The sequence below is a fragment of the Balaenoptera acutorostrata genome, chromosome 15 (genome assembly GCF_949987535.1).
Source record: "Balaenoptera acutorostrata chromosome 15, mBalAcu1.1, whole genome shotgun sequence".
Lineage (NCBI taxonomy): Eukaryota > Metazoa > Chordata > Mammalia > Artiodactyla > Balaenopteridae > Balaenoptera > Balaenoptera acutorostrata.
The window spans coordinates 22479867-22506932 of NC_080078.1; the positions used below are offsets into that span (position 1 = coordinate 22479867).

Below are 27066 nucleotides of genomic sequence, written 5' to 3' on the forward strand. Positions count from 1 at the left end.
CTTTGTTTTTTTCTGTGTCTTATCATGGTTACTTGGTTTATTTTTTTTTGTTTATTTTTATATTGCAGTACAGTTAACATATAACATTATATTAGCTTCAGCTGTACAACGTAATGATTTGATGTTTGTGTATTGCAAAATAATCACCACAATAAGCCTAGTTAACATCTGTCACCATACACAGTGACGGAATTTTTTTTCTTGTGACGAGAACTTTTAAGATTTGCTCTCTTAGCAACTTTCAAATATGCGATACAGTTTTATTTTGACGTCTTTCACTGATTTTGCCCACCCACCAATGATGTATTACTTCTACCAACTAATATTTCTAGAAATAATCAGGCTGGTGGATAGAGAAATAAGCTTGGGGATAATAATAATAAGCTAAGGGATCCTGCTCTAATTCCACAAGAGCCAAGAAGTGGGGAGCTAATGGTGAAGATAAGAGGACATGGACGGAAAAGTGTCCCTAAATTTTTATGTTTCAGGCAATCCTGTCCGGTTTCATGCCTTTTGTTCAGCTGCAGTGTGATGGGTGCCCCATCCAGGAAAGGTTTGGTTATTGTTTGGGTTTGGAGGGGTTTTTTCTCTAGGACAAAACTGCAACCCTCCTTCCCTGGTGGGTGTTGCTTTGGGAAGCTGAATTGAGGCCTTCACTGGAAATTTTGTTCAAGGGTGCCATCTAGGGGAACCTCTGTGAATCTTCTAGTTCCTTCCACTTGAATTTTTGTAGGGCCAGCCAGATTATGCTTTTCCTTGTGTATTGGCTGCCTTCTCTACCACACTATATATTACTCAACGGTGGGAAACTTAGCATCTCTCAGTAGCACAAGGACTTGGCTCTTGCTGACCATTGGATGGGTCAATAAAATAAGTCCCTGGATAAGCAACTGTTTCAAGCCTCAGAAAAGATCTGCCAGAAACACTGGGCTCTGAATTAGAAACGTGTGAAAATTTCCAGCAACAGATTGAGACTCTAAGCTGTTACCACCACAGAGATGGGGATAACCTAGAACCTAGCTGACCTCTTCTCCCCATATTGCCAGATTTAGCAAATAAAAATACAGGACCACCAGTTCAATTTGAATTTCAGGTGAGCAACAGATAACTTTTTAGTATAAGTATGTCTGGGCATCCTGTGTTTTATCTGGCAACCCTATGTACTTGAAGTTGATTAAGGGATTTGAGGCCTGCATCCTCACTTGGAAATTGCTGAACAGAAGATTAAGTCAGCAAACAATTCTGGTGCCAGTGAGGTGGCCTGGGGCAGAGGGGAGATGATGGAATTTTCATTCTCTTTGGCAGATATTTTATTTATTTTCTGTCTTTCTTCAGACTACATGTAGGCTTTTGGTTAAAGCCATGGAGCAGATTCCATAATCAGGTCAAGTTCTAACTTTGCTGCTGACCTAGCTGAGTGACTATGGGCAAATTACTTAACCTCCCTGTTTCTCAGTTTCCTCAGTCATAAAACTTGGGATAGTTGTATTCATCTTCTCCATTGTTGAGAAGATTTGGAAAGATGATGCTCATTAAGTGCTTACCACAGTGCCAGCAGCTAATATACATCAATAAATGAAAGCTGTATTTATTGCTTTGATGTTTTTGGACACAGGTAGACTTAAAGCACAAAATTTCAAAGGGAGGTGTGTCTCCTACTCACCCACAAGGTCATGGGGCTCATGGACACCCTACCAGGCCCCTTCTAAAGTTCTTTACTTTGTTGGGTTACAGTTGCTGGTTTTTTTGTGGGACATGGGGTTTCATATCCCATTATAGGAGGCCTGGTAATAACCCCATTTCCATCTAAAGACTCAAACCCTGTCACACCGAGTGAGGATTGCCTCATTTATTCCAAACACTTTTTGAAACTGTATATATACCTTATGGTAGAGAGTGCAAATGTAAGGAATGAGGAGCCTCAAGGTTATTTTGAAGGTATGGAAAGCCAAACTTTGAGGGAAAAGTAAGAAAAAGGAGAAATGGAAGTACTTGGTACTATGTAATGCTCATCATAAGATCTCAGAAATGTTTGTTTTATGGGCAGGTACTTTATGGAAAGAACACTGGAATCTGGAGTCATAAGGACAGGGTTCAAATTGTATCAGCACTACTTACAAGTCCTGGCAATTTAGGAAAATTATGTTTCTTTCTCAGTTTTGGTTTCGTCAATAATAAAATGTCAACATCATGGAGTTTGGGGAAAAATTTAATGACAAAACATACATATATATATATAGAAGCCTGTCTTCCAAAAAGAGCTCAATAAGTCTAACTTGATTTTGAGAGAATTTTGAAAGTGACCACTTAACGTGTGCTTTGAATGTCTGGGCAGCAGCTAATTGTATCTTGTGTGTGTGAGCGTACGTGTGCACGTGTTCCTGTGTTTATCATGAGAATGATGTTAGCCACACTTACAGAGTGCCTACTGTGTTGAGTGACCAAGCTGTCTCAGTTTGCCCAGGACTGAGGGAGTTCTCAGGGTGCAGGACTTGCAGTATTAAAACCCAGAAAGTCCCAGGAAACTGGGACAAGTTGGTCATCCTTCTACTATGTGCAGGTTGCTTTACAGGTATTACCTCATTAAACTCTCAAGCCCACCTGTGAGGTAGGTTGTCACATTGTTGGCATTTTACATTGTAAAGGATACTTGGAGAGATGAAGCAATTTGCTCAAGCCACATAGCTAATTAAATGGGAAGGGCAGGGTCTGAAACCAGACCTGTCTGACTCTAGGGCCCAAGAATTTAACCACCACTCTGTGTACATTTAGGCCCCTCCAAAGGGACAACCTCTTGTTGCCGTTCACCTCCTGGATCATTGCTAAACACCTTCCCACCTTCCCTCCTGTCACCGAAACTTCCTGCTGGACAGCTGGCCTACAGCAAAGGGAGAGACCTGGACACAGAGCTGAGTCAAGACCAGTCTTGTATCTGGGCACAACAGAGGCCCCTCCTTCCTAGCAACAGACACTGAAGCCTTGTGACTGGCCCCAGGACCTGGGTACAAGCTCCTCCAGTGTTAAAAATAACCCGAGAGGAGGAGAGAGAAGAGTTCAGGCTGCCAGGGGGATTGTTTGGTGGGGTACTTCCTCCCTCTTGTCTGTGTTAGTATGTAACTCTGCTTCAGTTTTTCCTCTACAGTGAACTCGGTGTATTCCTGGAAAAGTTCCAAGGGAGGTGCTGCTCAGTGGAAGGGAAGAACGGCCATCACAGGAAGCCGCAGCACAGAGCCCAGCAGAGCCCCAAGGCTGCTTCTTCATTCTCTAGCTTCCCTTTCTTTCCTCTTCTACCTGGAAACTCCTCAGGGGGCTGAAGTCCATGACCTCGGAGAGGCAACCCTGTGAACAGAGCTTTCAGAACATCTGGAAAGTTCCATAATCTGTGTCATCCCCATTACGCTATAAGGAATTTCAGAGCCACTGATAGTAGAGGAAGAAACTGAGAGCTCTTTGTTCCTTTTTTTGTATTTTTATAGGTCCAATTAGAATGGACAACATGAGTGACATGGATTGCTCATCTCAGAAGGTAGGTATGAATTTTAAGGTGTATTTCTTTTTTCATACCTGTAGTATTTTCAACATGTAGGGAAATTGGGAGTGGGTGGGAAGGGGATGTTTCAGTCATAAACCAATTGCCATGTTAGATCTCCTTGACCAGGCGTATATGTTAATCACATAATGTCCTTGAATTATGCTTTGTTCTGAATTAGGCTTTTGGACATCTTCAAGTTTTGCTGAGAAAATTTCAGAAGTAGACACCTTTCTTTCCCTTCCTTTTCAAGGCCATTAGACCATATGTTCCATCCAACAGTTCCCAGCACTGGAGGTACATAAGAATATACTGGGGAGTATCTTGAAAATACAGAGACTTGGCCTCACTCCCAAAGATTCTGATCTCAAAGGTCTAGAGTGGAGCCCTGCAGTCTGTATTTTTAGCTAAGACTCTAGTGACTCTGCTGTTGCAGGTCCTTAAGTGAGCATTTGGAAACTGCTTCCGTGAAGGACTTGCAAACATCACATGTAGTCAGAAATAAGCACCTGAAAGTAACAGTTCTACCCAATCTAGGTGCCAGAATCTTGGTGGAGAAGCCAAGATCCACTAAGTTGCCATACATTGAAGTGTATGGAGCATTTTACACTCCAGAGGAGCATTTTAAATCAAAACTTTGTAAAATTAAAGTGGATTTGTTGATAATTACTGAGCCCACCCCCTGAAATGGAAACGCTCTGCAATTTACCAGAGAGAACACTTACGCATTAATATTTTTAACAAACCGTTTTGGGTAGCCAGGTAATTCTTAAAAAAATCTCCATCTCTTTCACCTTGAAGGTGCCACAGAGGATTCTTAACCAGGTGGGTTCAAGAAAACTCTCTTTGTTTTATGAATTGATTTCTAGATCTGCTAATCTTGTATGTGTCCCATGTGTCCCTGTCCCATGAACTGAGCTGTTTTCTGCTATCATGGTTTAATGGCTCTGTGTGTTTAAGTCTTAGTCTGTGCCCATGAACTAGCTTAAAGTTTAATTTGTTCTTCAGCGGTTCTGCTTCTCTCCATTGTGCTCTGCAAAATGCTCAATGTTAGTTTGCTTTCTTTTTCTTATATAAATTTATTTATTTTATTTTATTTATTTATTTTTGGCTGTGTTGGGTCTCCGTTGCTGCGTGCAGGCTTTGTCTAATTGCAGTGAGCGGGGGCTACTCTTCGTTTAGGTGCGTGTGGTTCTCATTGTGGTGGCTTCTCTTGTTGCGGAGCATGGGCGCTAGGCACACGGCCTTCGGTAGTTGTGGCTTGCAGGCTCTAGAGTGCAGGCTCAGTAGTTGCGGCGCGCGGGCTGAGTTGCTCCGCAGCATGTGGGATCTTCCCGGACCAGGGCTCGAACCCACGTCCCCTGCATTGGCAGGCGGATTCTTAACCACTGTGCCACCAGCAAAGTGCCTAGTTTGCTTTCTTGCAAAATGTTTTCTTTCTTTATCATCCCAAGAATGGCTTTTCTCTTTATATTGATGACTCAGCTGCCTCTGTGTCTATCTCTTGGATGACCATCTCTCAGTATGGAGGGACTCACATATAATTCAGTCTGGCTCAAACCCAAAAAAGAATCTATGGGCTCAAGTAATTGAGAAGTCCAAATTGGATCCTGGGGTCCAGTTGATGTAATTGGGAGTCTGTCTTTGTCCTTCTGGTGCTTTGCTTTCTTTTATGTTGGCTTTAATCTAAGGAAGACTTTTTTCACATAAGGCAAAGATGGCTGTTGAGAGTACCTCTTTCTCAATAGCACTATCAAAAGTGTCAGGAATGATTGTGATTAGCCCAGCCTGGGTTACACACCTATCCCTGAACCAATCACAGTGTCTAGGAGGAGAGAGTATTCTGACTGACCAGACCTGTATCACATGCTCTACCCTGGACACGGGCTGGAAACTGTACAGCATGGACAGAAATTGGAGTAGAGCCAGTTATGTCCACTAGGGCTCTATTCTGCCTGTTTTGCTGGGAAGAGTAACTTCCCAGTATATGTCAGGGCTGAAATCAGGTTTACCCCAACCATAAGCAGAAGCATGAATGCTAAGCCACCTCCTGAATAATGTTAATATTCTCCTCAACTGCAAGAGTCTCCTCAACTGTAACTTGCTCAAGATGTCTGAAATCTGTGGTGTTTGCTTGTTGTTCTTTTAATGAATATTTTTATTTGAAACAGATTTAAAAGCTAGGCCAAGGGAAAGATTTCCACTGACCACAAAACCTTCTTGCTTGCAAAGACAAAATGCAGACAGCCCTAACTTATCAATCAGTATATGTCAGTATATGTCCCAGTCACATCTGGGATCCTGAAGGAAACCATGAATGACTTCATTTCCCTGAAAATACTGCTGCCAAAATCTACCTTGGATGGTATAGTACCCATTTTGGATGACCAGCTTCCTTTCAAGTTGATGCTGAGTTTTTTCATTTTGTTTACCTCATCAGTGCAGATCTGATATTAATTTCAGTAGTGAAAGAGAAGGCTCTTGGAGATGATTCATCGATTCTTAGATCCTTGAAATTGAGGTCAAGAGCAGAGAGACAGGCACAGTGCTAAGCTGAAAGCAACAGGGTCATCTTGTTTAAGGTGGAGCCTGAGCATCCCCATGTTTAATAAAGTTCTGTTAGTGGGTCTGAAATTTTTGAAAACCACTGAATTAGGCCATTAGATCAGTGAACCTATTGTTTTTAAAACTCCCAGGCTCAGTATGCATTTTTGTTCAAGAGTTTGCATGTTTTTGTTTAATTTTAAGATCAACACATTCCCAAAGTAATTTGCCATATAAATGATACTTGCCACTTCCAGTGTGTCGGGATGCTGAGTGATGTGTATTTAAAAGCACCTCTGGGGACTTCCCTGGCGTTCCAGTGGTTAAGACTTCGCCTTCCAATACAGGGGGTGCGGGTTCAAATCCCTGGTCGAGGAGCTAAGATCTCACATGCCTCATGGCCAAAAAACCAAAACATAAAACAGAAGCAATATTGTAACAAATTCAATAAAGACTTTAAAAATGGTCCACATCAAAAAAAAAAAAATCTTTAAAAATATCTTAAAAAAAATGAAAGCACCTCTGTGTGGCTAGTATGTGTTACCTATCCTCTGTGAGCCTTAGTTTCAGCTAGAACATGGGTATAAAAATTCTCATAAGTGCCTGGTGCATAATATTTAGAATGATGGCAGATGTTATTGTTGTTAATGTTATTATTTTATGAGGTTGAGTCATCAGTGAGGGATTGGTTGGGGCATGGGATGGCTAATATCTGATTCATATACCCCCTGCCTCTCTACCTTCTGCCAATTACCCTGCATGACTTAATTTGCTGACCCAAATAAATCAAATCTGTCCAATAATGTCTCATCTTACACAGTCATTGCCTAAGGTGAAAAATCACAAAGAGCCAAAATTGTACTTGCAGATCCATTAAACCATCTTTAAAGTGCTGTATAGCAACACCTCTCAGTAAGTCCAGCCCAGAAGTTTTCCTCCATCACAGCCCCAGATGAAGTGGTTGTCTTGCTTATAGTGGCTGGGTGTAGGACAGAAACACACACAGCATTTCTCAACACCGAAATCACCTTCAGCTCTGAGGTGAAAAGGCACCGGGAACTGAGAGTGGCCATGGGAGCCACAGGTTCACCTCTATCTGAGGCTCACTCTCAAGTATACACTCACTGAATGGCATGGTGGACCTACATGCCCACACTCTTTAAATGATACTTTTTCTTTTCACAGGAAGCACAGAGTTACTTATGCCACTGCATGAGCAAATTTCTATTTGGAATTTTGCCAATGTGAAATGCAAGAGTCAATGTTTTAAAGTCAACCCCTTTAATTACAACCCAGGGTAGGGTACCTGGAGGTGCCCTCAGATTTGGGCTCTTCCCAGGGGAAAAAAAAATATCTGAATTTGCTCACTGAAGTGTAGCCAAGGAGGAGATGCTAGAGGAGAGACATTAACAATTAAGAAATGAAACCTACACAGTGGATAGGGGTGAGAAGGGTGCTGTATGGCAGAACTTTGTGCCTAAAACCTTTCCTGAGGACCTTTTTACTCCTTATCAACCTCAGAAGCTTGGAAATCTTTCCTAATTCCTGAAGAGTGGCTTTGTGTCTGTTTCCCACAGGTCCACAAAAGTGACTCGATACATCACATGAGCCACTCCCAGATGCGGCCAGAGTTGCCTCCTCTGCCTGCTTCTGCTAACGAGGAACCATCTGAACTCTATCAGGTATGTTCACCTGGCTGCTACTCTCCTGCTGGTACTAGTTTGGGGGCAAACAGTCAGACTTGACAAGTGGCATTAGAGGCCTTGGTCATTTTTGCCACTGGAAGAGGCTACAGCACCGTGGGAGAAAGAGCTATGCAGTAACACAAAGGTGAGTTAGAATCTGGCCTTCTCACTTACCTGCTGCATTATTTAAACTCTCTGAACTTCTCCATATTCAGCTGTAAAAATGAGAACAGTTATTTCTACCTTATAGCCACATCCATAGCAATAAAGACAGTAGATGTAAATTATCTGATCACAAATTTACTGAATATTGAAAGCAAGCTGTTATCCTTGTCATCAGAAATCATGCTCACAATGGTCAGAGAAGTACATTTGGTGTCCATTCCAAAAGTATTTGCACTCAGTGTGCAGAAGGTAGAGCCACCGTGTAAGGCATGTGGGATGCCATGAGTCTCCGTGTGAGTGGAGCCTGGCCCTAAGGAGCCCAGGCCCCCTGAGTGATGTCCCCCATCATGTGTCACTCTGCATTTCTTCCCTTGTAGACAGTCATGTCGCACAGCTTTTACCCACCCTTGATGCAACGCACATCATGGACCCTGGCTGCACCCTTCAAAGAGCAGCTCCACCACTGTGGACCCAGCGACTCCATTGCCAACAACTACTCCTTGATGGCCCAGGACCTGAAACTGAAGGACCTACTGAAGGTCTACCAGCCCGTCACCATCAATGTCCCCAGGGAGAAGATTGTTCAGGGGCTGCCATTAGGTATTTCTGGCTCTGTGCCATACCCACGCAGAATAGGGCTTTTTCTTTTTTTTTTTTTAATCCTCCTCCAGAGCTGGAGAAGCCCATGTGGTTTTTTTTTTTGTTTTTTTTTTTTTAAGATTTATTGATTGATTGATTGCTATGTTGGGTCTTCGTTTCTGTGCTAGGGCTTTATCTAGTTGCAGCAAGCGGGGGCCACTCTTCATCGCGGTGTGCGGGCCTCTCACTATCGTGGCCTCTCTTGTTGCGGAGCACAGGCTCCAGACGTGCAGGCTCAGTAGTTGTGGCTCACGGGCCTAGTTGCTCCGCGGCATGTGGGATCTTCCCAGACCAGGGCTCGAACCCGTGTCCCCTGCATTAGCAGGCAGATTCTCAACCACTGCGCCACCAGGGAAGCCCCAGGATAGGGCTTTGGAGTGAGATTTCTAATCCTGGGTTTGAGTCCTGGCTCCACCTTTTGCTGCAGCTAACTTTGGGTAACCTCATGGAGCCTCAGTCTCCTCGTCTCTGAAATGGGAATGATTGTAATGGCTAGCATGGCATTTACCATACACCAAGCACTGCTCCATGTGCTTCTTGTTGATTGCTGCATAACAAATTACCCCCAAACTTAATAGTTTAAAACAACTACCATTTGTTATCTTACAGTTTCTGTCAGGAATCTGGGCATGGCTTAACTGGCTCAGAATCTCTCACAAGTGTACAGTCAAGGTGTCAGCCAGGGCCACAGTCATCGAAAGGCAACTAGGGAAGGATCCTCTTCCGATCTCACTCACATGCTCCACTGCCTGTTGGCCATAAACATCAGTTTCTTACCATATGGGCCTATCCATAGTGCAGTTCACAATATGACTTCTGGCTTCCCTTAGAGGGAACGAGGGAGAGAGCAAGAGAGAGAAGAGAGCCAGCAAGATAGAAACCACCATCTTTTTGGAACTTAATTTTGGAAGTGATATCCTATCACTTTTGCCATTTTCTCTTTGTTAGAAGTGAGTTGCTAGGTCCCGCCCACACTTAAGAGGATTACACAAGGGCATGATTCCAAGAAGTGAAGATCCTTGGGGACCGTCTTGGAAGCTGCTTACCACAGTACTTTATATGTATTAATTTGTTTAGTCCCACTGGGTACACCTATATCTGCTTAAAGATATCCTTTAGTAGTTTTTGTTAGAGATGTGTTGGAGACTTTCAATCTGCCTGCTGTCTCAAACTCATTATCATGTTTTTCTTTATCCTCTCTGCTGTGTCTCGGTGAATTCCTCAAATATATCTTCCAGCTCACTAACTTGCTCTTCAACTGTGTTCAGTCTTGAGTTTAACGTGTCTAATGAATGGTTTTTGTTTTAATGTCAGTATCTTTTTATTTTCAGATTTCCTAATTGGTTCTATTTATGAGTACCACCCTTGCCAATTTATTATTCTATTCTCATGGACATAGCCCTTCCAATATCAATCACTTGGAGGATCTTAAACATTTATTTTAGAGAATTATTAGTATTGCTGTATTATTTCCATTTTGTAAATATGTCCCTCAATTGTTGAGTTTATTTGCTATCTTTCTTAGTATTGGTTTTTCTCATGTGTTGTGGGATTTTAGTTTGCAGACTTATATTGAGAGTTTTTCCCTTTCTTGCTACATGCATTCCCCATTGGTTGAGGTATAATTCGCATACAATAAAATGCACAGATCTTAAGTGTTCAGTTCAATGAGTTTTGACAATTGTTTACACCATATAGCCACCACCCAAATAAGATATAGTGTATTTCCACCACGAGAGAAAGTTCCCTTGTGCTCCTTTCCCATCAGTTCCTTCCTCTCCCCAACACCATCCCTCCCCAGGGTAACCACTTTCTGATTTCTGTCACCGTAGGTTAGTTTTGGTTGTTCTCACATATAAATGTACTCAAACAGTGTACTCTTTTGACGTACCTTTTAAAATCTTGCCTTTTTCCCTTATGCCTTCATCTGGCATCTTGGACCCCAAGTTAGTACCAGATCTTATATTGGTGGCTTAGGACTCCCATCCTAAGGTGATGTTTGGGGATTGTACATCTGGTCCCTGAGGCAATGTTAGGCTTGGCCTAGGTATTATCAGCCTTTCTTTGCTATCTGTGGCCACCATGTGAATTGAGGATAACAAGTGCTTTATCTGCATGAGAGTGTTGCTGTCTTTTCTGTGGGTAGGGCAGCCCTGGCTTCATGCTGTGAGCCTACCTGCAGTCCCCACAATCATGGTGTGTTTTGGGTTCTATTATTCCCCCAGGTATCAAACACCTAACTACTTTTGCCTGCTTCTGGCTCCAGAAGGCAAGTTTAAGACTTTTAGTTCACAATGTGTTTATTTTTAGTCCACCCAGAAGAGCATCTTTTCGAACAATGCACTGTCTTTTTAATTTTAAAGAATATTTTTTCTATTATTGTTATATTTGGAGTAGGTTGAGGAAATTAAAGTATGAACTCAAAATACATCTTAAGGGCTTCCCTGGTGGCGCAGTGGTTGAGAATCTGCCTGCTAATGCAGGGGACACGGGTTCGAGCCCTGGTCTGGGAAGATCCCGCGTGCCGCGGAGCAGCTGGGCCCGTGAGCCACAATTGCTGAGCCTGCGCGTCTGGAGCCTGTGCCCCGCGACGGGAGGGGCCGCGATAGAGAGGGGCCCGCGCACCGCGATGAAGAGCGGTCCCCGCACCGCGATGAAGGGTGGCCCCCGCTTGCCGCAGCTGGAGAGGGCCCTCGCGCGAACCGAAGACCCAACACAGTCAAAAATAAATAAATAAATAAATAAATAAATAAATAAATAAATAAATAAATAAATAAAATCAAGTAAAACTTTAAAAAAAAAAAAAAAAAAGAAAAAGAAATTATTAAAAAAAAAAAAAAATACATCTTAAGCAAGAGTCTTCGATCCTCTGATTCCCTCAAAACGTCAATTTCATATTAGTATGTCTTTAACATGTCTCTATGACATCTTAGTTTCCTTAGGCTAGAATTTTAAGCAAGTATCCAGTTAAAGTTTAATAGTAGAGTTTTATATTATTTGTTGAATTTATTTATCACAAATGATATTTATTGCAATACCTTCTATTTATTACAAATGACATCGGTTTTTCTATTTGCAATAATTATATTTATTGCAAATGATACTGGTTTTTCTACTTGTGATAATCATATAATATTTTCTTTAAAATAAATATATTAGGTTTAAAAGTCTGAATCTATTAAAAGAAAAATATTAAGCAGTAATACACCTGATGTTTAGAAAATAGAGCGTATAGGATTGGGGAGTGAATTGAGCAATTATTAATACTTGTCCAGTGTATGGGATAACAGAAGGTATGCTCATCCCCATTTCACAGTTGGGGAAGCTGAGGCTTGGAGTGATGGTCACTTCCTCCGGGTCACACAGGTAATTAGTGGTACAGGGCCCACATCACCTGCGTCATCCCACCACACCAAGTCCACCCCCCTTAGTGTTCTCCTGCACTACCCTGAGACTTGCATCCCTGTGGACAGAGGACAGCCCAAGGCCACTGCCCATCACTGATGTCTTTCTTCTCTACTGTTCTAGCAAATAAAAGCTCATCAGAGCCTAACAAGAAGAAAATGAAGTTCTTCCCCAAAGACAAAGAGGATCTCACTGGGTAAGGTGTCCCTATGGGCACAGGGGATTGCAGGACACTGGGCTGAACCAAAGAAGGCTGTGGTCTCTTGAAAGCCATGCTCTGCTTCTTAACTTTAAAGCATTCCTGGATACCTAGTTACTCATGTTTTTTTCCCAACAATCCTCTTAATCCAATTTTTTGAGGCTCTAAATAAAAATAAATTAGCCAACTAAGCAAAACCAATGCTAACAAACCTATGAGGTGTTCCATGGAACCAAGGACTGAGCTGTGTCTACTTTTCAGGACGAGGTTGGCCTGCAACACCTCAACCTCCTTACCTATGAGGACGGAGGTGGTGACATCTTTGACTCTCCCAGGAAGCAGACCAATGAGTCCAGAAGAACAGATTGATGTGATGTTACAGCAGGAGATGGAAATAGAAAGTCAAGAAACCAAACCAACTGAATCAGACTTGGAGGTACATTCTTATTGCCTCATTTCTCTCAGTTTGCTAAGTATTACTCTTGGCATCTCAGTGATTCTAAACTGGAGAAAAACAGCAGAGTCACCTAAGGAATGTTTTAAAAATACTGAAGTCCAGACCCCATGACAGACTACAGAATGAAGATGTGCGTGCCTGAATTCTCTGCTCTAGTAAGTCTTAGAAATCGGTGCCTTTGGGTCCTCTTAGAATGTAGGTTGCAGAATGGTGACCCATAGGCTGGGGTTGCCAGATTTTGAAAAACAAAAATAAAACAAAAGCAAGACACCAGTTAAATTTGAATTTCAGATAAACGATGAATAATTTTCTAGTATAAGTATATCCCAGTGCATCCTGTATTTTATCCGGCAACCCTACCATAAGCTGAATTTGGCCTATAGATGTGTTTTGAAAATAAAGGAAATCTCACATAAGCTAGATTTCTAACCTCTCTTGAAAAAATTAAAATATTTGAAGCTGAACAGTAGCCACTTCCTTTAGATGAGAAATACATTCTCTGGTTTGTCAGTCTCCACAATTCCTTATTATTTTCTTATGTACAGCCAACTTTCAGTTATTAACAGTACCTGCTTGGTCCCAGGTAGACTTTTGAGCTTCCAACCCCTATCTTTTTTTTTTTTTTAAATTTTATTTATTTATTTATGTATCCATTTATGGCTGTGTTGGGTCTTCGTTTCTGTGCGAGGGCCTTCTCCAGTTGTGGCAAGTGGGGGCCACTCTTCATCGCGGTGCGCGGGCCTCTCACTGTCACGGCCTCTCTTGTGGCGGAGCACAGGCTCCAGACGCGCAGGCTCAGTAATTGTGGCTCACGGACCTAGTTGCTCCGCGGCATGTGGGATCTTCCCAGACCAGGGCTCGAACCCGTGTCCCCTGCATTGGCAGGCAGATTCTCAACCACTGCGCCACCAGGGAAGCCCCCAACCCCTATCTTAAAGGAACAAATAGCTTGCGAATTTATAGTGTATAGTAAAATGATCAATAATAAAAACCCATAGTGACTGAGCATGTGCTATTAGCAAAATTCCATGCTAAACCCTCTAGATGCTTGACCCCATTCAAGACCTGGGGACTAAGATTATGCCTATTGTCCAGTTGTGGAAATTGGGGTGAGGACTGACTAAGTAACTTGCTCAAGGTTATACGGTCAGAAAGAGGCAAAACTAGAACTTAGACCAGGTCTGGCTGATACTGACATCTCTGTGCTTTTAGGAGCTACACAGCATTTCTCAAACGTGCCTGAAAATAAGAATCACCGGGGGTGCTTGTTAACAAATCCCAAATGCCCTAGCAGGGGGCCTATGGATCTGCATTTCAACAGGAGCCTCTCTCCTCACCCCAGGCAGTTCTTATAATGAGGGAAGTTTGGAAGTTTGTCCTGTATTAAGGTTGAAGAGATGTAAGCTCAGCCTCTTCTGACCACAGATAATTGGCACTGAAGGTCAAATCTGATTTCAAACCCTTCCCTCTACTTTGTGCTTCTTATCCATCTGAAATTATTCATTTCCAGAGCCACTCAGCCATCTAGCAGCTTAGAGGCAAGCCCTAAATAAACCAAACTTCCTAACATCACCAGGTCCCACTGGGCATTTTTGTTCAGTTCCTGTGTTTGTGTGGCTTTTCTAAACTCAAAAGTCCCATGGTTGGATTAGAAGAACTAACCCCCCAGTCTCACTGAGACCTGGGGGTTTTTCCCCAGGGACAGCTACAAGCCACAGGATCCAGTGCTTCCTTTGTATAGGAGCAGTGTTGTTGAGGAGGGTATTTGAGTCCACTGGAGGAGCTTGTCATTCCTCTTCTTAAAGCTCACCAGATAATGCCACCTCCATCCCTGGCCTCAGTCCTCCTTCCACTGTTCCTATCTGCATGGCATTTGACAAGTCCTTCCTTATACCACGCTGAGATATCTCTGGCTTTGTTTGACTCCTCCAGAGTCATGGGGAATACTCGCCAACGATTTATTGCAATGAGTGTGAAGTCACAGGCCCAGGAGCGAGTGAAGGATGGAGATAGGTGCTGTATGAACAGGGTCCCTTGGTGGCTGATGGGTGTGGGCAAGTGGGCACAGTTAGCCAATTGATTATGATCATTTTCTTGTTGGTGGTTTGCTTATGGAAGAGATACTATTACTATTTGACCAATGGAGTCCAAAAACACATGATTGCCCCTGAGGAGGATGAAGTGATGGTTCGGATTTCAAAGCTGATTTCTAACACACTGCTGACAAGTCCCTTCCTGGAACCCCTGATGACTGTCCTTGTGGAGGAGAAGGAAAATGACTATTACAGTAGCCTCATGAAAAGCATTGGTAAGGCTGGGCATAAATGGGACAGGGGTTCCTATGTGGAGGGCACCTTCTTTCCTCTCACTGTCAGTCCTTCACCCTGGTTACTCTGAAAATACCAAAAACATTGTTTAACTTTTCATTCAAATGCTCCCCGCCACCATCACTCATGTCCACACCAGTACTTACCACACGTTAATGTGCATCTACGTAACCTAAAGATCTTGTTAAAGTGCAGATTCTGATTCAGTAGAGTTTGGGAGAGGCCCAAGATTCTGCACTTCTAACAAGCTCCCAGGTGATGCAGGTGCTACTTACTGTAAGTAGCAACACTAAGAAGTAGAGGCCTACTCACATTTAAAATCTAGTTCAAGACCTGCCTCTTCCCTCAAGTATTTTGATCTCTGCAACCCTCAGTGATGCATCCATCCTCTGCATTCATAGCACTTCTTGTTTCTACTTTCAACTCATCCCACTTTGGAACTTCTCCCATGCCACTGTTTCTCTATGGTTATTTAACACTGGCATTATCTTTCTTATGGGTCTCAGCTCTCTTATTAGACATTAGCGGATGTATCATCAATCCTCCCTCCCCTTCGTATTTAGCCCCATGTCTTGTCTTGCACACAGTAGGTCATTGGGAAATGTTTGATGATGGTGAATAATGTGAGAAACACATCAAAGGGGAGAGGTGATCATATTAGTTCCCCACCTTCCCATTTTATCTGGAACACAGCTATACTTACCAAGTTGTCTAGTTATTTTTAATTTCTTAATTAACCTTCTAATGGTGTCAGTGTAATGGCTCCTTGTCTGCTATAGGCTAGAACCAAACTTATAAGGATAAACATGTAAAGCCCTTCAAATTTCAGCCTCAACCTACTTCTCCAGTCTTATCACCTTGAACTCTACCACTTGTACCTGTTATTTCTGCCACAGAATGACTCACAGCACCTTGAGTATATTATACAAAGGTCATGGAACTGCACTTCTTATCCTTCAAACAAAATCCTACTCATTCTTTATGACCCAGCTTAAATGGTACTTCCTCTGTGAGGCTTTTTCCAATCCTTAGCACGTGAAATATTTGGCCTCTAAATTTCCATTCATAGGTATCTGATGTCATCCATTGTGTTTATTTTTTATGTAACTATTTTGGTGTGAGAAATCAGTTAATGAGTAATGAGGTATCAGCAAATACTAATTCACTGATATGCATGATGCTAGATATCCTAACAGGACTCAACTCCAGATTCTAAGTACTCCAGACTGTAAAGTTATATTCCTGTTTCCCTGAAATGTCTCACATACCAACAGAGTGGAACCTACCCAATTTAGTTATACCCAGGGGGTTACCACTGACCTTGTAAATGAGGGAGCATTTCCAAGTGTAAATGGACAGAGGCACATTTACCTTTAAAGTGTTGAAGCGAAGAGCACAGAGTGCTCAAGGCCCCTGCTTAATAACAAGTGTTTGCCCTGTTGGTTATAGTTGATTACATCCTCATGGATCCAATGGAGAGGAAAAGACTCTTCATCGAGAGCATCCCCCGAGCATTTCCTCAAAGAGTGATCCGGGCCCCTGTGCCCTGGCACAGTGCCTATAGGAGTGCCAAGAAGTGGAACGAGGACCATCTGCACACAGTGAACCCCCTGATGCTCAGCCTGAAACAGCTGTGGTTTACAGAGTAAGAAGTGCTTCGTGTCCCTTTTCTTCCCTTTCTTTATTGCTTCCGCACATAAGAGATCATCTTGTGTGGGAGTAGCCTTGCCCTTGAAGTAAAATGACAAACATCCTAGACCCAAACTGTGTATGAACAGCAAGTGACAACTCTCCATGCAGGGCTAAGTGGCCCTCCTTTGTGCCTTCACAGCACCCAGTGCCTGTCTGTAGGCACTGGAGCATACTGGTTAAGAGCACTCACACGGAGCCAGCCTGCTCAGGTCCACCTCTAACTGTGCTGCTTCATAGGTAACATCCTTATCTCTAAATTCGGGATAATAAGACTTCCTACTTCATAGGGTTGGTAGGAGAGAGAAATAATTTAATACATGCAAAGTACTTAGAATAGTGCCTGATATAAGTATCCAGTAGGTGTTAATTAGACCTCCATTATGAAATGTATCACACTGAATTATAATTGTATGTTTACGACTTTGACTCTCTCTAGCCTATGAAATGTATGGGGGCTTGAGTCTTTTTGTTTTTTTTCCTTTCCAAATTCTTTTTTTTAATTTATTTTATTGAAGTATAGTTGATCTACAATGTTGTGTTAATTTCTACTGTATGGCAAAGCAATTCGGTCATACATGTATATATTCTTTTTCATATTCTTTTCCATTATGGTTTATTACAGGTTATCTAACATAGTTCCCTGTGCTATATAGGAGGACGTTGTTGTTCATCCATTCTATATATAATAGTTTGCCTCTACTAACCCCAAACTCCCACTCTGTCCCTCTCCCACTCTCCCTCCCCGTTAGCAACCACAAGTCTGTTCTCTATGTCTGTGAGTCTGTTTCTGTTTCATAGATAAGTTCATTTGTGTCATATTTTAGATTCTACATATAAGTGATATCATATGATATTTGTCTTTCTCCGTCTGACTTACTTCACTTAGTATGATAATCTCTAGTTCCATCCATGTTGCTGCAAAAGGCATTATTTCATTCTTTTTTATGGCTGAGTAATATTCCAGTGTGTGTGTGTGTGTGTGTGTGTGTGTATACCACATCTTCTTTATCCATTCATCTGTCGATGGACATTTAGCTTGTTTCCATATCTTGGCTATTGTAAATAGTGCTGCTGTGAACATAGGGGTGCATATACCTTTTCAAATTATAGTTTTGTCTGGATACATGCCCAGGAGTGGGATTGCTAGATCATATGGCAACTCTATTTTTAGTTTTTTGAGGTTATTCCTTTATGTAACTCAGGGCCAGCACAGGGTTGGCAAACAGTAGTCTCAGTTATATTCATCAGTGACTACATTTGCCACAGGTATTGGTAGAAGTCCAGAGGAGGCAGGAGTCACTTTTTTTTCTCTTTCATTTTTCTAAATTGTTATTCACATACTTTAAAATTCACCCTTTTGAAGTGTACAATGCCGTAATTTTGAGTATACTCACAGATTTGTGCAACTTTCCTGAAAATATTGGGAATATTTTCATTATCCCTAAAAGAAACCCTGTACCCATTAGCAGTCACCCTCTCTTCTCCCTTCCACTCAGCCCCTGGCAATATTAATCTGTTTTCTGTCTCCATGGATTTGCCTATTTTGGATATTTCATATAAGTGGAATCATACAGTATGTGGCCTTTCATGTCTGGCTGCTTTCACTTAGCATCATGTTTTCAAGATTCATCCATATTGAAGCATGTATCAGTACTTCATTCCTTTCTATGGCTGAATAATATTCCATTTTATGGCTAGACCACATTTTGTTTATCCATTCATCAGTTGCACTGGGAAGAAAGACTGATTTTTTTTATGAACCCCTCAAGAAGGGGTGTGAATCCTGGTGGGAGAATGAGGCCACCAGAGGCTAATGAATGATGAACTGCCACCATCTGGGTTTTTTATTAGAAAAATTAGAGGCCGATATGTTTATGTAATTTTGATTGGGTGAACTTCATCAGTAGCTCAAATATTTTGTTTGGGGAGGATCTATAGCTGTGAACGTGTTTAGTCTCTGGAGAGCCTTGTTACTTGGATAACTTACTTGTTTTTTCACATTCTTAGTTTTACCTATATTTTAAAAAGGAATTGCAGGTGAGGTCAACCTAGGACAGAGCCCACCAATGATAAGAAGTAAGCACATTCCCTCCTTGAACTGAATTCAGTTTTCTAAGGCATTGGAGGTGCTAGTAAGGACGTTGGGGGAAAAAAACTAATTTTTTAATGAGGCAGAAGTATATAATAATAATTTATAGAAGAGTAATAATTTATAGAGTGGGCTCTGAAACTAGACAGCCTAGGTTCTGGTACTTGCTCTGTCCCTGATGAACTGTGTGATTTGGGGAAGTTAATCTTTCTGGACCCCTGTTTCTTTATATGCAAAATGAGAATTATAACAATACTTCCCTCATGGGGTTGTTGGGTGAAGTGCTTAGAACAGTGCTTGGCATACAGTAGTTGTTCAATAAATGAAGATACTGCTTTAACTACAAGCATGTTTATGGCCTCAAAAAATAAATTAACCTAGAAATTAACAAGAAAGTCAGTCACAGGGCTGGTAAAATTGCCAGAAGTTCAGTACCAAGAGGATGTACACGTGAATTTAATTTGATCATATAGTGAAGATGACAAATTATTGAACATATAGTTTCTACTATAAGAAGAATTGCTTTTCATGGTTCCCTGAAGAAGATTATATAGGCAACAAAGGCACAAAAGTGAACCAAAATCATTTAGGTTTTTGTCAGCTGAACCAAAAAATCATCAAGGAGAAAGATTTGTTAAGGAAATGCTACAGAAAAATGTTCTTATATGACCTGCAGTATTTAGCTTTAAACATTTTAAGAGGTCACCTAGTGATCAGTGAAGGGTGAAGGGTTTAGGGGCCAGAATGAGGGTCATGATCTGAAGAAAAAGTAGATTTTTCTGGCCAATGTGGGAAGTTTGTTAGGATTGAACTAAAGATGAGTAACATAGTTATCAGGTTGTGACCAGGGCCATGCTAGAGTTGGTTATCAAAGTGTGTGGAGAGTGAGGTCCTCGAATTTTGTTCTCCCCTAGCAGTGCTTTGTGACTGGCCGGGCAAGATGAAGACTAAGTTCACCACCTCCACCAAAAAGGAACAGAAATGTAGACCGCAGGATTTTAGAAGGATGAGGGAAAGTGCCTAATGGGTCATTACAGTGGATGATGAAAATGAGAAGCGAGAACTGAGGCAAGCTAAGAAAGTGAGCAAAGATCTAGTTTGGGAAGTTGTAGGCACTGATGATTTAAAAGACTGATTAATAAATGAATGAATGTCCATCGACAGATGAATGGATAAAGAAGATGTGGCACATATATACAATGGAATATTACTCAGCCATAAAAAGAAATGAAATGGAGGTATTTGTAATGAGGTGGATGGAGTTAGAGTCTGTCATACAGATTGAAGTAAGTCAGAAAGAGAAAAACAAATACAGTATGCTAACACATATATATGGAATCTAAGGGAAAAAAAAAAAAAAAGGCCATGAAGAACCTAGTGGCAAGACGGGAATAAAGACACAGACCTACTAGAGAATGGACTTGAGGATATGGGGAGGGGGTGGGGTGAGATGTGACAGGGTAAGAGAGTGTCATGGACATATATACACTACCAAATGTAAAATAGATAACTAGTGGGAAGCAGCTGCATAGCACAGGGAGATCAGCTCGGTGCTTTGTGGCCGCCTAGTGGGGTGGGATGGGGAGGGTGGGAGGGGGGGAGATGCAAGAGGGAAGAGAGATGGGAACGTATTGTATATGTGTAGCTAATTCACTTTGTTGTAGAGCGGAAGCTAACATACTATTGTGGGGCAATTATACTTCAATAAAGATGTTTGAAAAAAAAAAAAATAAATGAATGAATAGGTGTCAGGAAGAGAAATGGTGGCCCTGTAAGCTAAAAAAGGCCTTGGGGAGTGTGGTAAACGGCAGAACCTTCATTAATCTGAGAGAAATAGGAGAAGGTTAGATTATCATCAGAGAGGGCAGGAAGAGATTCACGTGTTCATTTAACAAATACTTATTGAGTACCTGCACTATGTAAGGTACTGTGCCAGGGATGCTGTGGGTGTCTCGGTGAGCCTGTCAGCTGTCGGGGGCAGGTCTATAGGGTTTTTTGGGTTCAGACCAAAGTGGACCTCCAAGTTGTTTTGAGTAGCTCACCCAGGGGCCACATTGAGGATTGAGTGGAACCCACTTGATCATGAAGGTGGTGCTTTGCTTGCCCTGTCTTCTGTGTCTTCACTGTTGGAAAGAGCTTTGATTTGTCCATTTGATATCCCAGTTCCCAGCCAGCCAAATTCCAGGTCAGTGTCAAAATCCCACTCCCCAGATGGGTTACCCGGAGCAGGACACATAGGAAGGCTCAGTAATGCCTGCTGAGTTTATCTACTCCTTGCAAGAGTTCTTGTGAACTATCCACTCCCTCCTCAGACTCCCAGATTTTTCAAATATAATTCGTTTTAATCTGTTTATATCTCCTCTCATTGAAAAATGAAAATATATTTCCTTTGAACCTGTCGTACAAAGTTTGTTATTAAGCATCTACTTAGCTTAGGAAGTTTTTCCCTCTCTTTCCGCAGATTTAAAGACCTCAGGTTTGTTCGAACAGCAGAATTACTGGCGGGAAAATTACCTCTGCAGCCTCACGAATATCAGGATGTCATCCAGAAACACTGCATGGAAGCACGCCAAATTCTTCTCAACAAGTCAGTATCTGGCCTCAGAATGGGGCTGTATCACAGTATCATAAAGATCAAAAACTCTGTGAAGTGAAAACGTATCCAACCTGGGGGCTGCACAGATTTTGCTGACTTCTCACTGACATCTTCCTCTGTTCTCTTCCTCCCATGTTCCCATCCCCGACAGCCTCTGTGCCTCCTCATGTACACTGATCTTTGACCCTCACTCCTAGTCTTCCTCTGCCTTTTTGAAACTCTCTCATTACCATTCCTTGATGAGAGTACCACTTCCATTCCCTCCCTCTGAAATCCTGTAGGCCTTGCTGGGTTACAGGACAATGCATTTAAATGACTTGTGTTCAGGTGGCCCAGATAAACACCTGCAGGGTTCCAAGGATGGGAGTTTTTAGTCACTTAATTCTTTTTTCCTTTGCAAATGCATGCAGGACTGTGTCCAGAGCCAGAGAAATTCCCTTATGTGAGATGATGGTGATAATACCTACCAATGGGTTTTTATTATCAGAGAAAATGTTTATATAATAGCTGGCACATAGTAGCTATTAAATATAATTATTACCTCTACAGCTATGACTATTACCAGTACTTCTATGATTGTTAGAGTAGTACTTTTTAGCAGTCAGAAAAGAGACGTGATAGGATGCAAATGCCAGTGGTTCCCATTGGGAATTAGAAATTGGGGGAAGTAGGATGAAAGGAACAGTGAGGCATCCATTTCTTCTTTTGGTTTTCTAATTTCTGCTCTCAACTTCTGAGCAGCCACTGCCACACTGGAGTTTCTCCTCCCAAGTTTTCTTCCTTTTCTCCTCTTTCTCTTTCCCCCTATAAAGTCTCAATCAGAAAACAGACATCTGCCAGGGAGAGAAGTTGGAGAGAACATTCCAGTTCCTTATACCCCTTTACCCCAAGTTCTGAATATAATGAAGAAACTATAGACACTTTCATCTTTCAGCAGGACTGTTCATTTGGGTATTGCTAATGGGAGAATAGTCTCTCAATCCAAATCTTATTACTGTCTTCCCCAGAAAGGGATGTTGGCAGGTGAAGTGGCCAGGGATATGCAAGTACCAATTTGCAAAGCTGCTTGATGGGAAAGGAGCCATCTGCCTTGTTGTGGAGAGTGGGGAGTGGCTGAGAGGACTTCTTAGAGCTTGGAAGAGATTCTTAGTTAGACGCCCTGCTTTCTTTACAGATGGATCCCCACCTGTGCCCAGCTTTTTGTCTCCCAGAAGGAGCAGTGGGTCCTTTTTGCTCCCAAGAGTGACTATGACTCCTCTCGTCGCATTGAGGAATATTTTGCTTCTGTTGCATCCTTCATGTCACTCCAGCTCAGGGAGCTGGTCATTAAGTCTCTGAAGGACCTCGTTTCCTTTTTCTTGATACACAAGGTATGTAGGGGACCAGCAGTAGACCCTTTGGAGTGGAATCAACTGAGATAGACTCAGGATTCAGTCATGTAAGGTCCTCAGCTGTAAGACAAGCCAAAAAGTAAAATTCTTGATTTGAACACATATCAGGTGATTATTAGTTTATAAAAATGATTTATTTAAACACACAGCAACCTTTCCTGAGATAATTACCTCCTACTATACTGGTAAAAATCTATAGAACTAGAGAAATTAAGAAAATTTAAAGAAAGATTGAATAAAATGGAATGCATACCTCCTACAGTAGAGGGAGTGGTCACTTTTTCATCCTCTCTATTAAAAGAAGGGGTTGAAAACGGTTTGTTATCAATCTTTGGCTTGATATTTAGGGAGTGATGTGTGTGTTCATTGCAGATATTGGCCTTTGTTCTTCAGTCTTTGAAAGGGTACCTCTAAAAACAAAAGGCTTTATTGACCTAATAACTTCTTTCATGAAACTACTTCAGTGAAGTCTAGATAAAAACTAAAACACTAAGTCCTGGTTTTCAAAGCATCCCTTAATTTTAGATAACCTGGGAGATCAAGGAATATTCTTTTGGATTTTATATTATGTGCCATTTTATCTTAAAAAGAGCTATAAAATTTAAAATTGCCTGTTAGAAAAGGTTAAGTTCTAAGCATTTTTACAAATAGAGTAAAAATGAACAATTGCCCTTTTGCTCAAAAGAATGTAGAACCAATGCTGTTGAGTTTAGACTGCACTGTTAGCACTCTACAGTGGGCTAATCTGTACATGTCATTGTAATCATCCACTGGCTAAGCAGAAGAAACTCAGATGTGGGAACAAGTCTCACTCTAAAATTCCACACAACGGGAAAACTGATATCTTCATATATCTTAAAGAAAGAAATTTATGGGTATTTGGTACCTAGTAGGCATTCAACTAATGGTTATCAATAATCCTTAAACCAATCTAGAAATCTCTAGAATCAGTTACTTGGACAAGTACTTTACAGCTGCCCCATGCCAATTTCATTAGGCACTGTAGTTTATGAAAGGTATTTTGTGTTACTAACCTGTGTTGGGAATTAGAAATATCTCCACACCAATATTTCTACTGCAGGAAGGTTGACATTTTGAGTGTCTAAAATATACTATATGCTAATTAGCAACTTAATGTGAGGTGTACAGATAAACTATTTATACTTTTGGATTCAGTCAACAAACTTTTATTGAGCACCTACGATGTACTAAATGATATTTTGGATATTTTGGAGGATGTAGATGGATCAGAGACAGATCCTGCCCTTAAGTTTAGTGTAGAGAAGATGTGCATGTAAATCTCTCGAGAGAAAGATAAAATACCATAAGGAAGTGGAAATATGGAAGTTCAGAAGTGGAAGATTATTTCTTGCTGGGGAGCAGGGAGGCTTCCCAGGGGAGGGGATTTTGAGCTGAATTTTAAAGGATGGGGAGGATTTGGAAATACTGACAAAAGAATTTCCAAGCAAAGTAAACGTACTGAATCAAAGCTTCGAAGAAGGGGGAGAGTGTGAACTCAGGTGGGCTAAGCCATACTTTGCCCTTATTTTAAATATGAACAGTGCATGGTACCTTTCATTTCCTTTTCTGGTGCCCATGTAGTACTATAAATGGGTAAGATTCACTCCCTTGATTCTAGAAGGTTCCATTTTGTAATAATTTCCATATCTTATTTCTCCTGAAGGATGGGAATGATTTCGAGGAGCCCTACCAAGAGATGGAGTTCTTTAAACCTCAGCTGATTATGATCAAGCTTGAAGTCAATGAGCCCATTATTGTCTTTAATCCATCCTTTGATGACTGCTGGGAATTAATACACAACTCTTTCTTGGAAATTATTAAGAACTCTAGGGGGATTCCCAAGGTACAGTATTCACTTAATTATTCATTTGTATTTTTATTCACATATTGAATAGAATATGTTTAAAATGGCTGCTTGTACAAGGTAGGGTTTTATTGATACTTTGGGAGATATATCCTGAGTACACCCACTTGACTCCCAGAAAGAGGATTTGGGCCTTAAAGAAATGTCCACACATCCCATTAACAAGGACACTAAGAGTTACTTTGTGAGAAAGTAGAGTTCCCCACATGATGCCAACCTCAAAAGGGCAGATGTGTCCCAAGCCATATCCATCTTGGGTTAATAATTCATGATGGATCAATTGCCATGTACTTTGCCAAGAATTTTCATAAGACTATATCTAATTTAGTTCTTGAATTTCCATTTGTTTATTTGTCTGTTTAACTCACTGTAGGCTTCTAGGGGAGAGATTAAAGCTTCCCTTCCTGGCCCAAGCCCTTTTCCAAGTTTCCTTTCCAGGGTGACATTACTTATCAGATTACAGACAGTTATTAGCAGACTTCTAGAACTGGGCAGGATCACCCACATGAGTGTGACTCTTTGGCATTCCATCTTCTGTCCCCCCTCTGGGTGGTTGGTGTGGCAAAAGGGCCAGTGTCCAGCCCCGCATAGGGAAGGGACTTGCAGGGTGTTTCTCCCCTCCCCATCCCTCGCTCTCCCTCCCTCCCCATGCATTATGTATGATGCTTGGATGCTCTTAAGCACTCTTCTCTTTGCAGTCCTATGCTTAGAGGGTTCTAAGAGCTCATGATTAGGGTTGGACTTTGTAGGGAAGCATGTGAAGCCACATGTTCCAGTTAATTTCACCAGAGAACTCTAAATTGGGGGTTTTGAAGCCAACCAAGTCAGACTAACAGGAAAACTGGATGTTCAGAGGGGGAAGAAACGTGGGCAGCTCTCCTACAATCAGTATCCCTAGGAAGGAAATGAAAGAGAAGACCCTGTAATTTGGAAGGATAAGTGTGGGGCTTGGAGACAGTTAAAGTACATACCACTCAAGTTCCCCTTCACTGCTGTTGATTAGCAATGTTTGCGAGCAGCTGGGCTAGGAGAGCCCAGGGCTTATGTGGCTGCTGCTGCTAACAGCAGGGGCTGGTAGTAGATTTAGTGGGTTGTAATGCCAAGAAGACATAGTCATAGGTCATAGTTTGTACCAGGTTTGAAAGCTAGACCCAAGTAAGTGCTGATGACTCTACTAGACTATGAGAAAAAGCAGCCCAGGATGTGAATTCTCCATCTAGAGATGCCCATAGCACAGTCTGCCTCTCTGAACCCCTCACACTGTATTATCTCTGATCTGGGTAGTGACATTTTAAAAGAATAGTCCCTCAGGTTGAATATCTAAGAAGAATACCTAAGAACAGCAATGGATAGACAGTACCCCATCCCCTATCAGTCCTGCCTTATTTATGGTTAAAGATGAATTTTAAAAGTTGGAAAAAACGTCAGCATGAGATGTTTGAAAGTAGTACTCAAGGTGCAAAAGGAAAGCATATTTGTGAGAAAGTTACTAAAGGAAACCAAAGTAAATATTAGGAAATATTTGCCTTAGCAAAAAACTGAGAAAAACATGGATCTGTAATACTGACTGAAATGGAAAGAGGTGAATGAGAGACATAAATAAAAGGAAGCTGGATGAGATAAGGGAAGGATTTTATAAAATTGGAAATGCAATAAGCAGAATTTAAAACAGCATTAACAGTCGATGCATTACTTTCATAATCATTATATAGATATATAAAACACATTATATATATATATAAATATATATATATTAAATTATATATATAATTGTATACTCCCCCTATGGAATGGGGTTGCTTGGGTCAGTCTCCCTCCTGATGGGAGAATAGTCTAACTCAAAGTGCCAGGGAAATGCCAAAGTTGGAGAAGTATACAGGAGAAAGCACTGAAGGTAATGACAAAACCAAGAAGTCTGGGATCAGAGAGCCATGGAGATAAGCAGATAGTGACAATAATTACCTGGAAAGAGCACTATTGTTCTTGGCTCGGTTTTACAGACTGCTCTGTGGGGCATAGGAGAAGCAGCCACATTTTTTTAAAGGTGTATTTTTAAAAAATTTTAATTGAAGTATAGTTGATTTACAAAGTTTTAAGTGTACAGCAAAATGATTCAGTTATACATATATGTGTATGTATTCTTTTTCAGATTCTTTTCCATTATAGGGTATTACAAGATATTGAATATAGTTCCCTGTGCTATACAGTGGGTCCTTGTTGTTTATCTGTTTTGTATATAGTAGTGTGTATCTGTTAATCCCAAATTCCAAATTTATCCCTCCCTCTCCATTCCCCTTTGGTAACCATAAGTTTGTTTTCTACATCTGTGAGTCTGTTTATATTTCGTAAATAAGTTCATTTGTGTCATATTTTAGATTCCACATATAAGTGATATCATATGGTATTTGTCTTTCTCTTTCTGATTTACTTTACTTAGTATAATAATCTCTAGATCCATTCATG

The 27066-nt window shown here is 41.4% G+C and overlaps 1 protein-coding gene across 1 annotated transcript in view; it reads left to right on the forward strand.

Annotated features, from left to right (window-relative positions):
* The window catches only part of DNAH3 (dynein axonemal heavy chain 3), a 213039-nt gene that overhangs the window by 1173 nt on the left and 184800 nt on the right, over positions 1 to 27066 (forward strand). Inside the window, exons 2-11 of the mRNA XM_028168507.2 lie at positions 3477 to 3526; positions 7651 to 7755; positions 8301 to 8523; positions 12091 to 12163; positions 12428 to 12602; positions 14742 to 14931; positions 16400 to 16595; positions 21193 to 21318; positions 22502 to 22697; positions 24403 to 24582. Coding sequence (XP_028024308.2) covers positions 3488 to 3526; positions 7651 to 7755; positions 8301 to 8523; positions 12091 to 12163; positions 12428 to 12602; positions 14742 to 14931; positions 16400 to 16595; positions 21193 to 21318; positions 22502 to 22697; positions 24403 to 24582 — 1503 coding nt within the window. The 5' untranslated portion in view covers positions 3477 to 3487. The remainder of the gene's footprint in view (positions 1 to 3476; positions 3527 to 7650; positions 7756 to 8300; positions 8524 to 12090; positions 12164 to 12427; positions 12603 to 14741; positions 14932 to 16399; positions 16596 to 21192; positions 21319 to 22501; positions 22698 to 24402; positions 24583 to 27066) is intronic.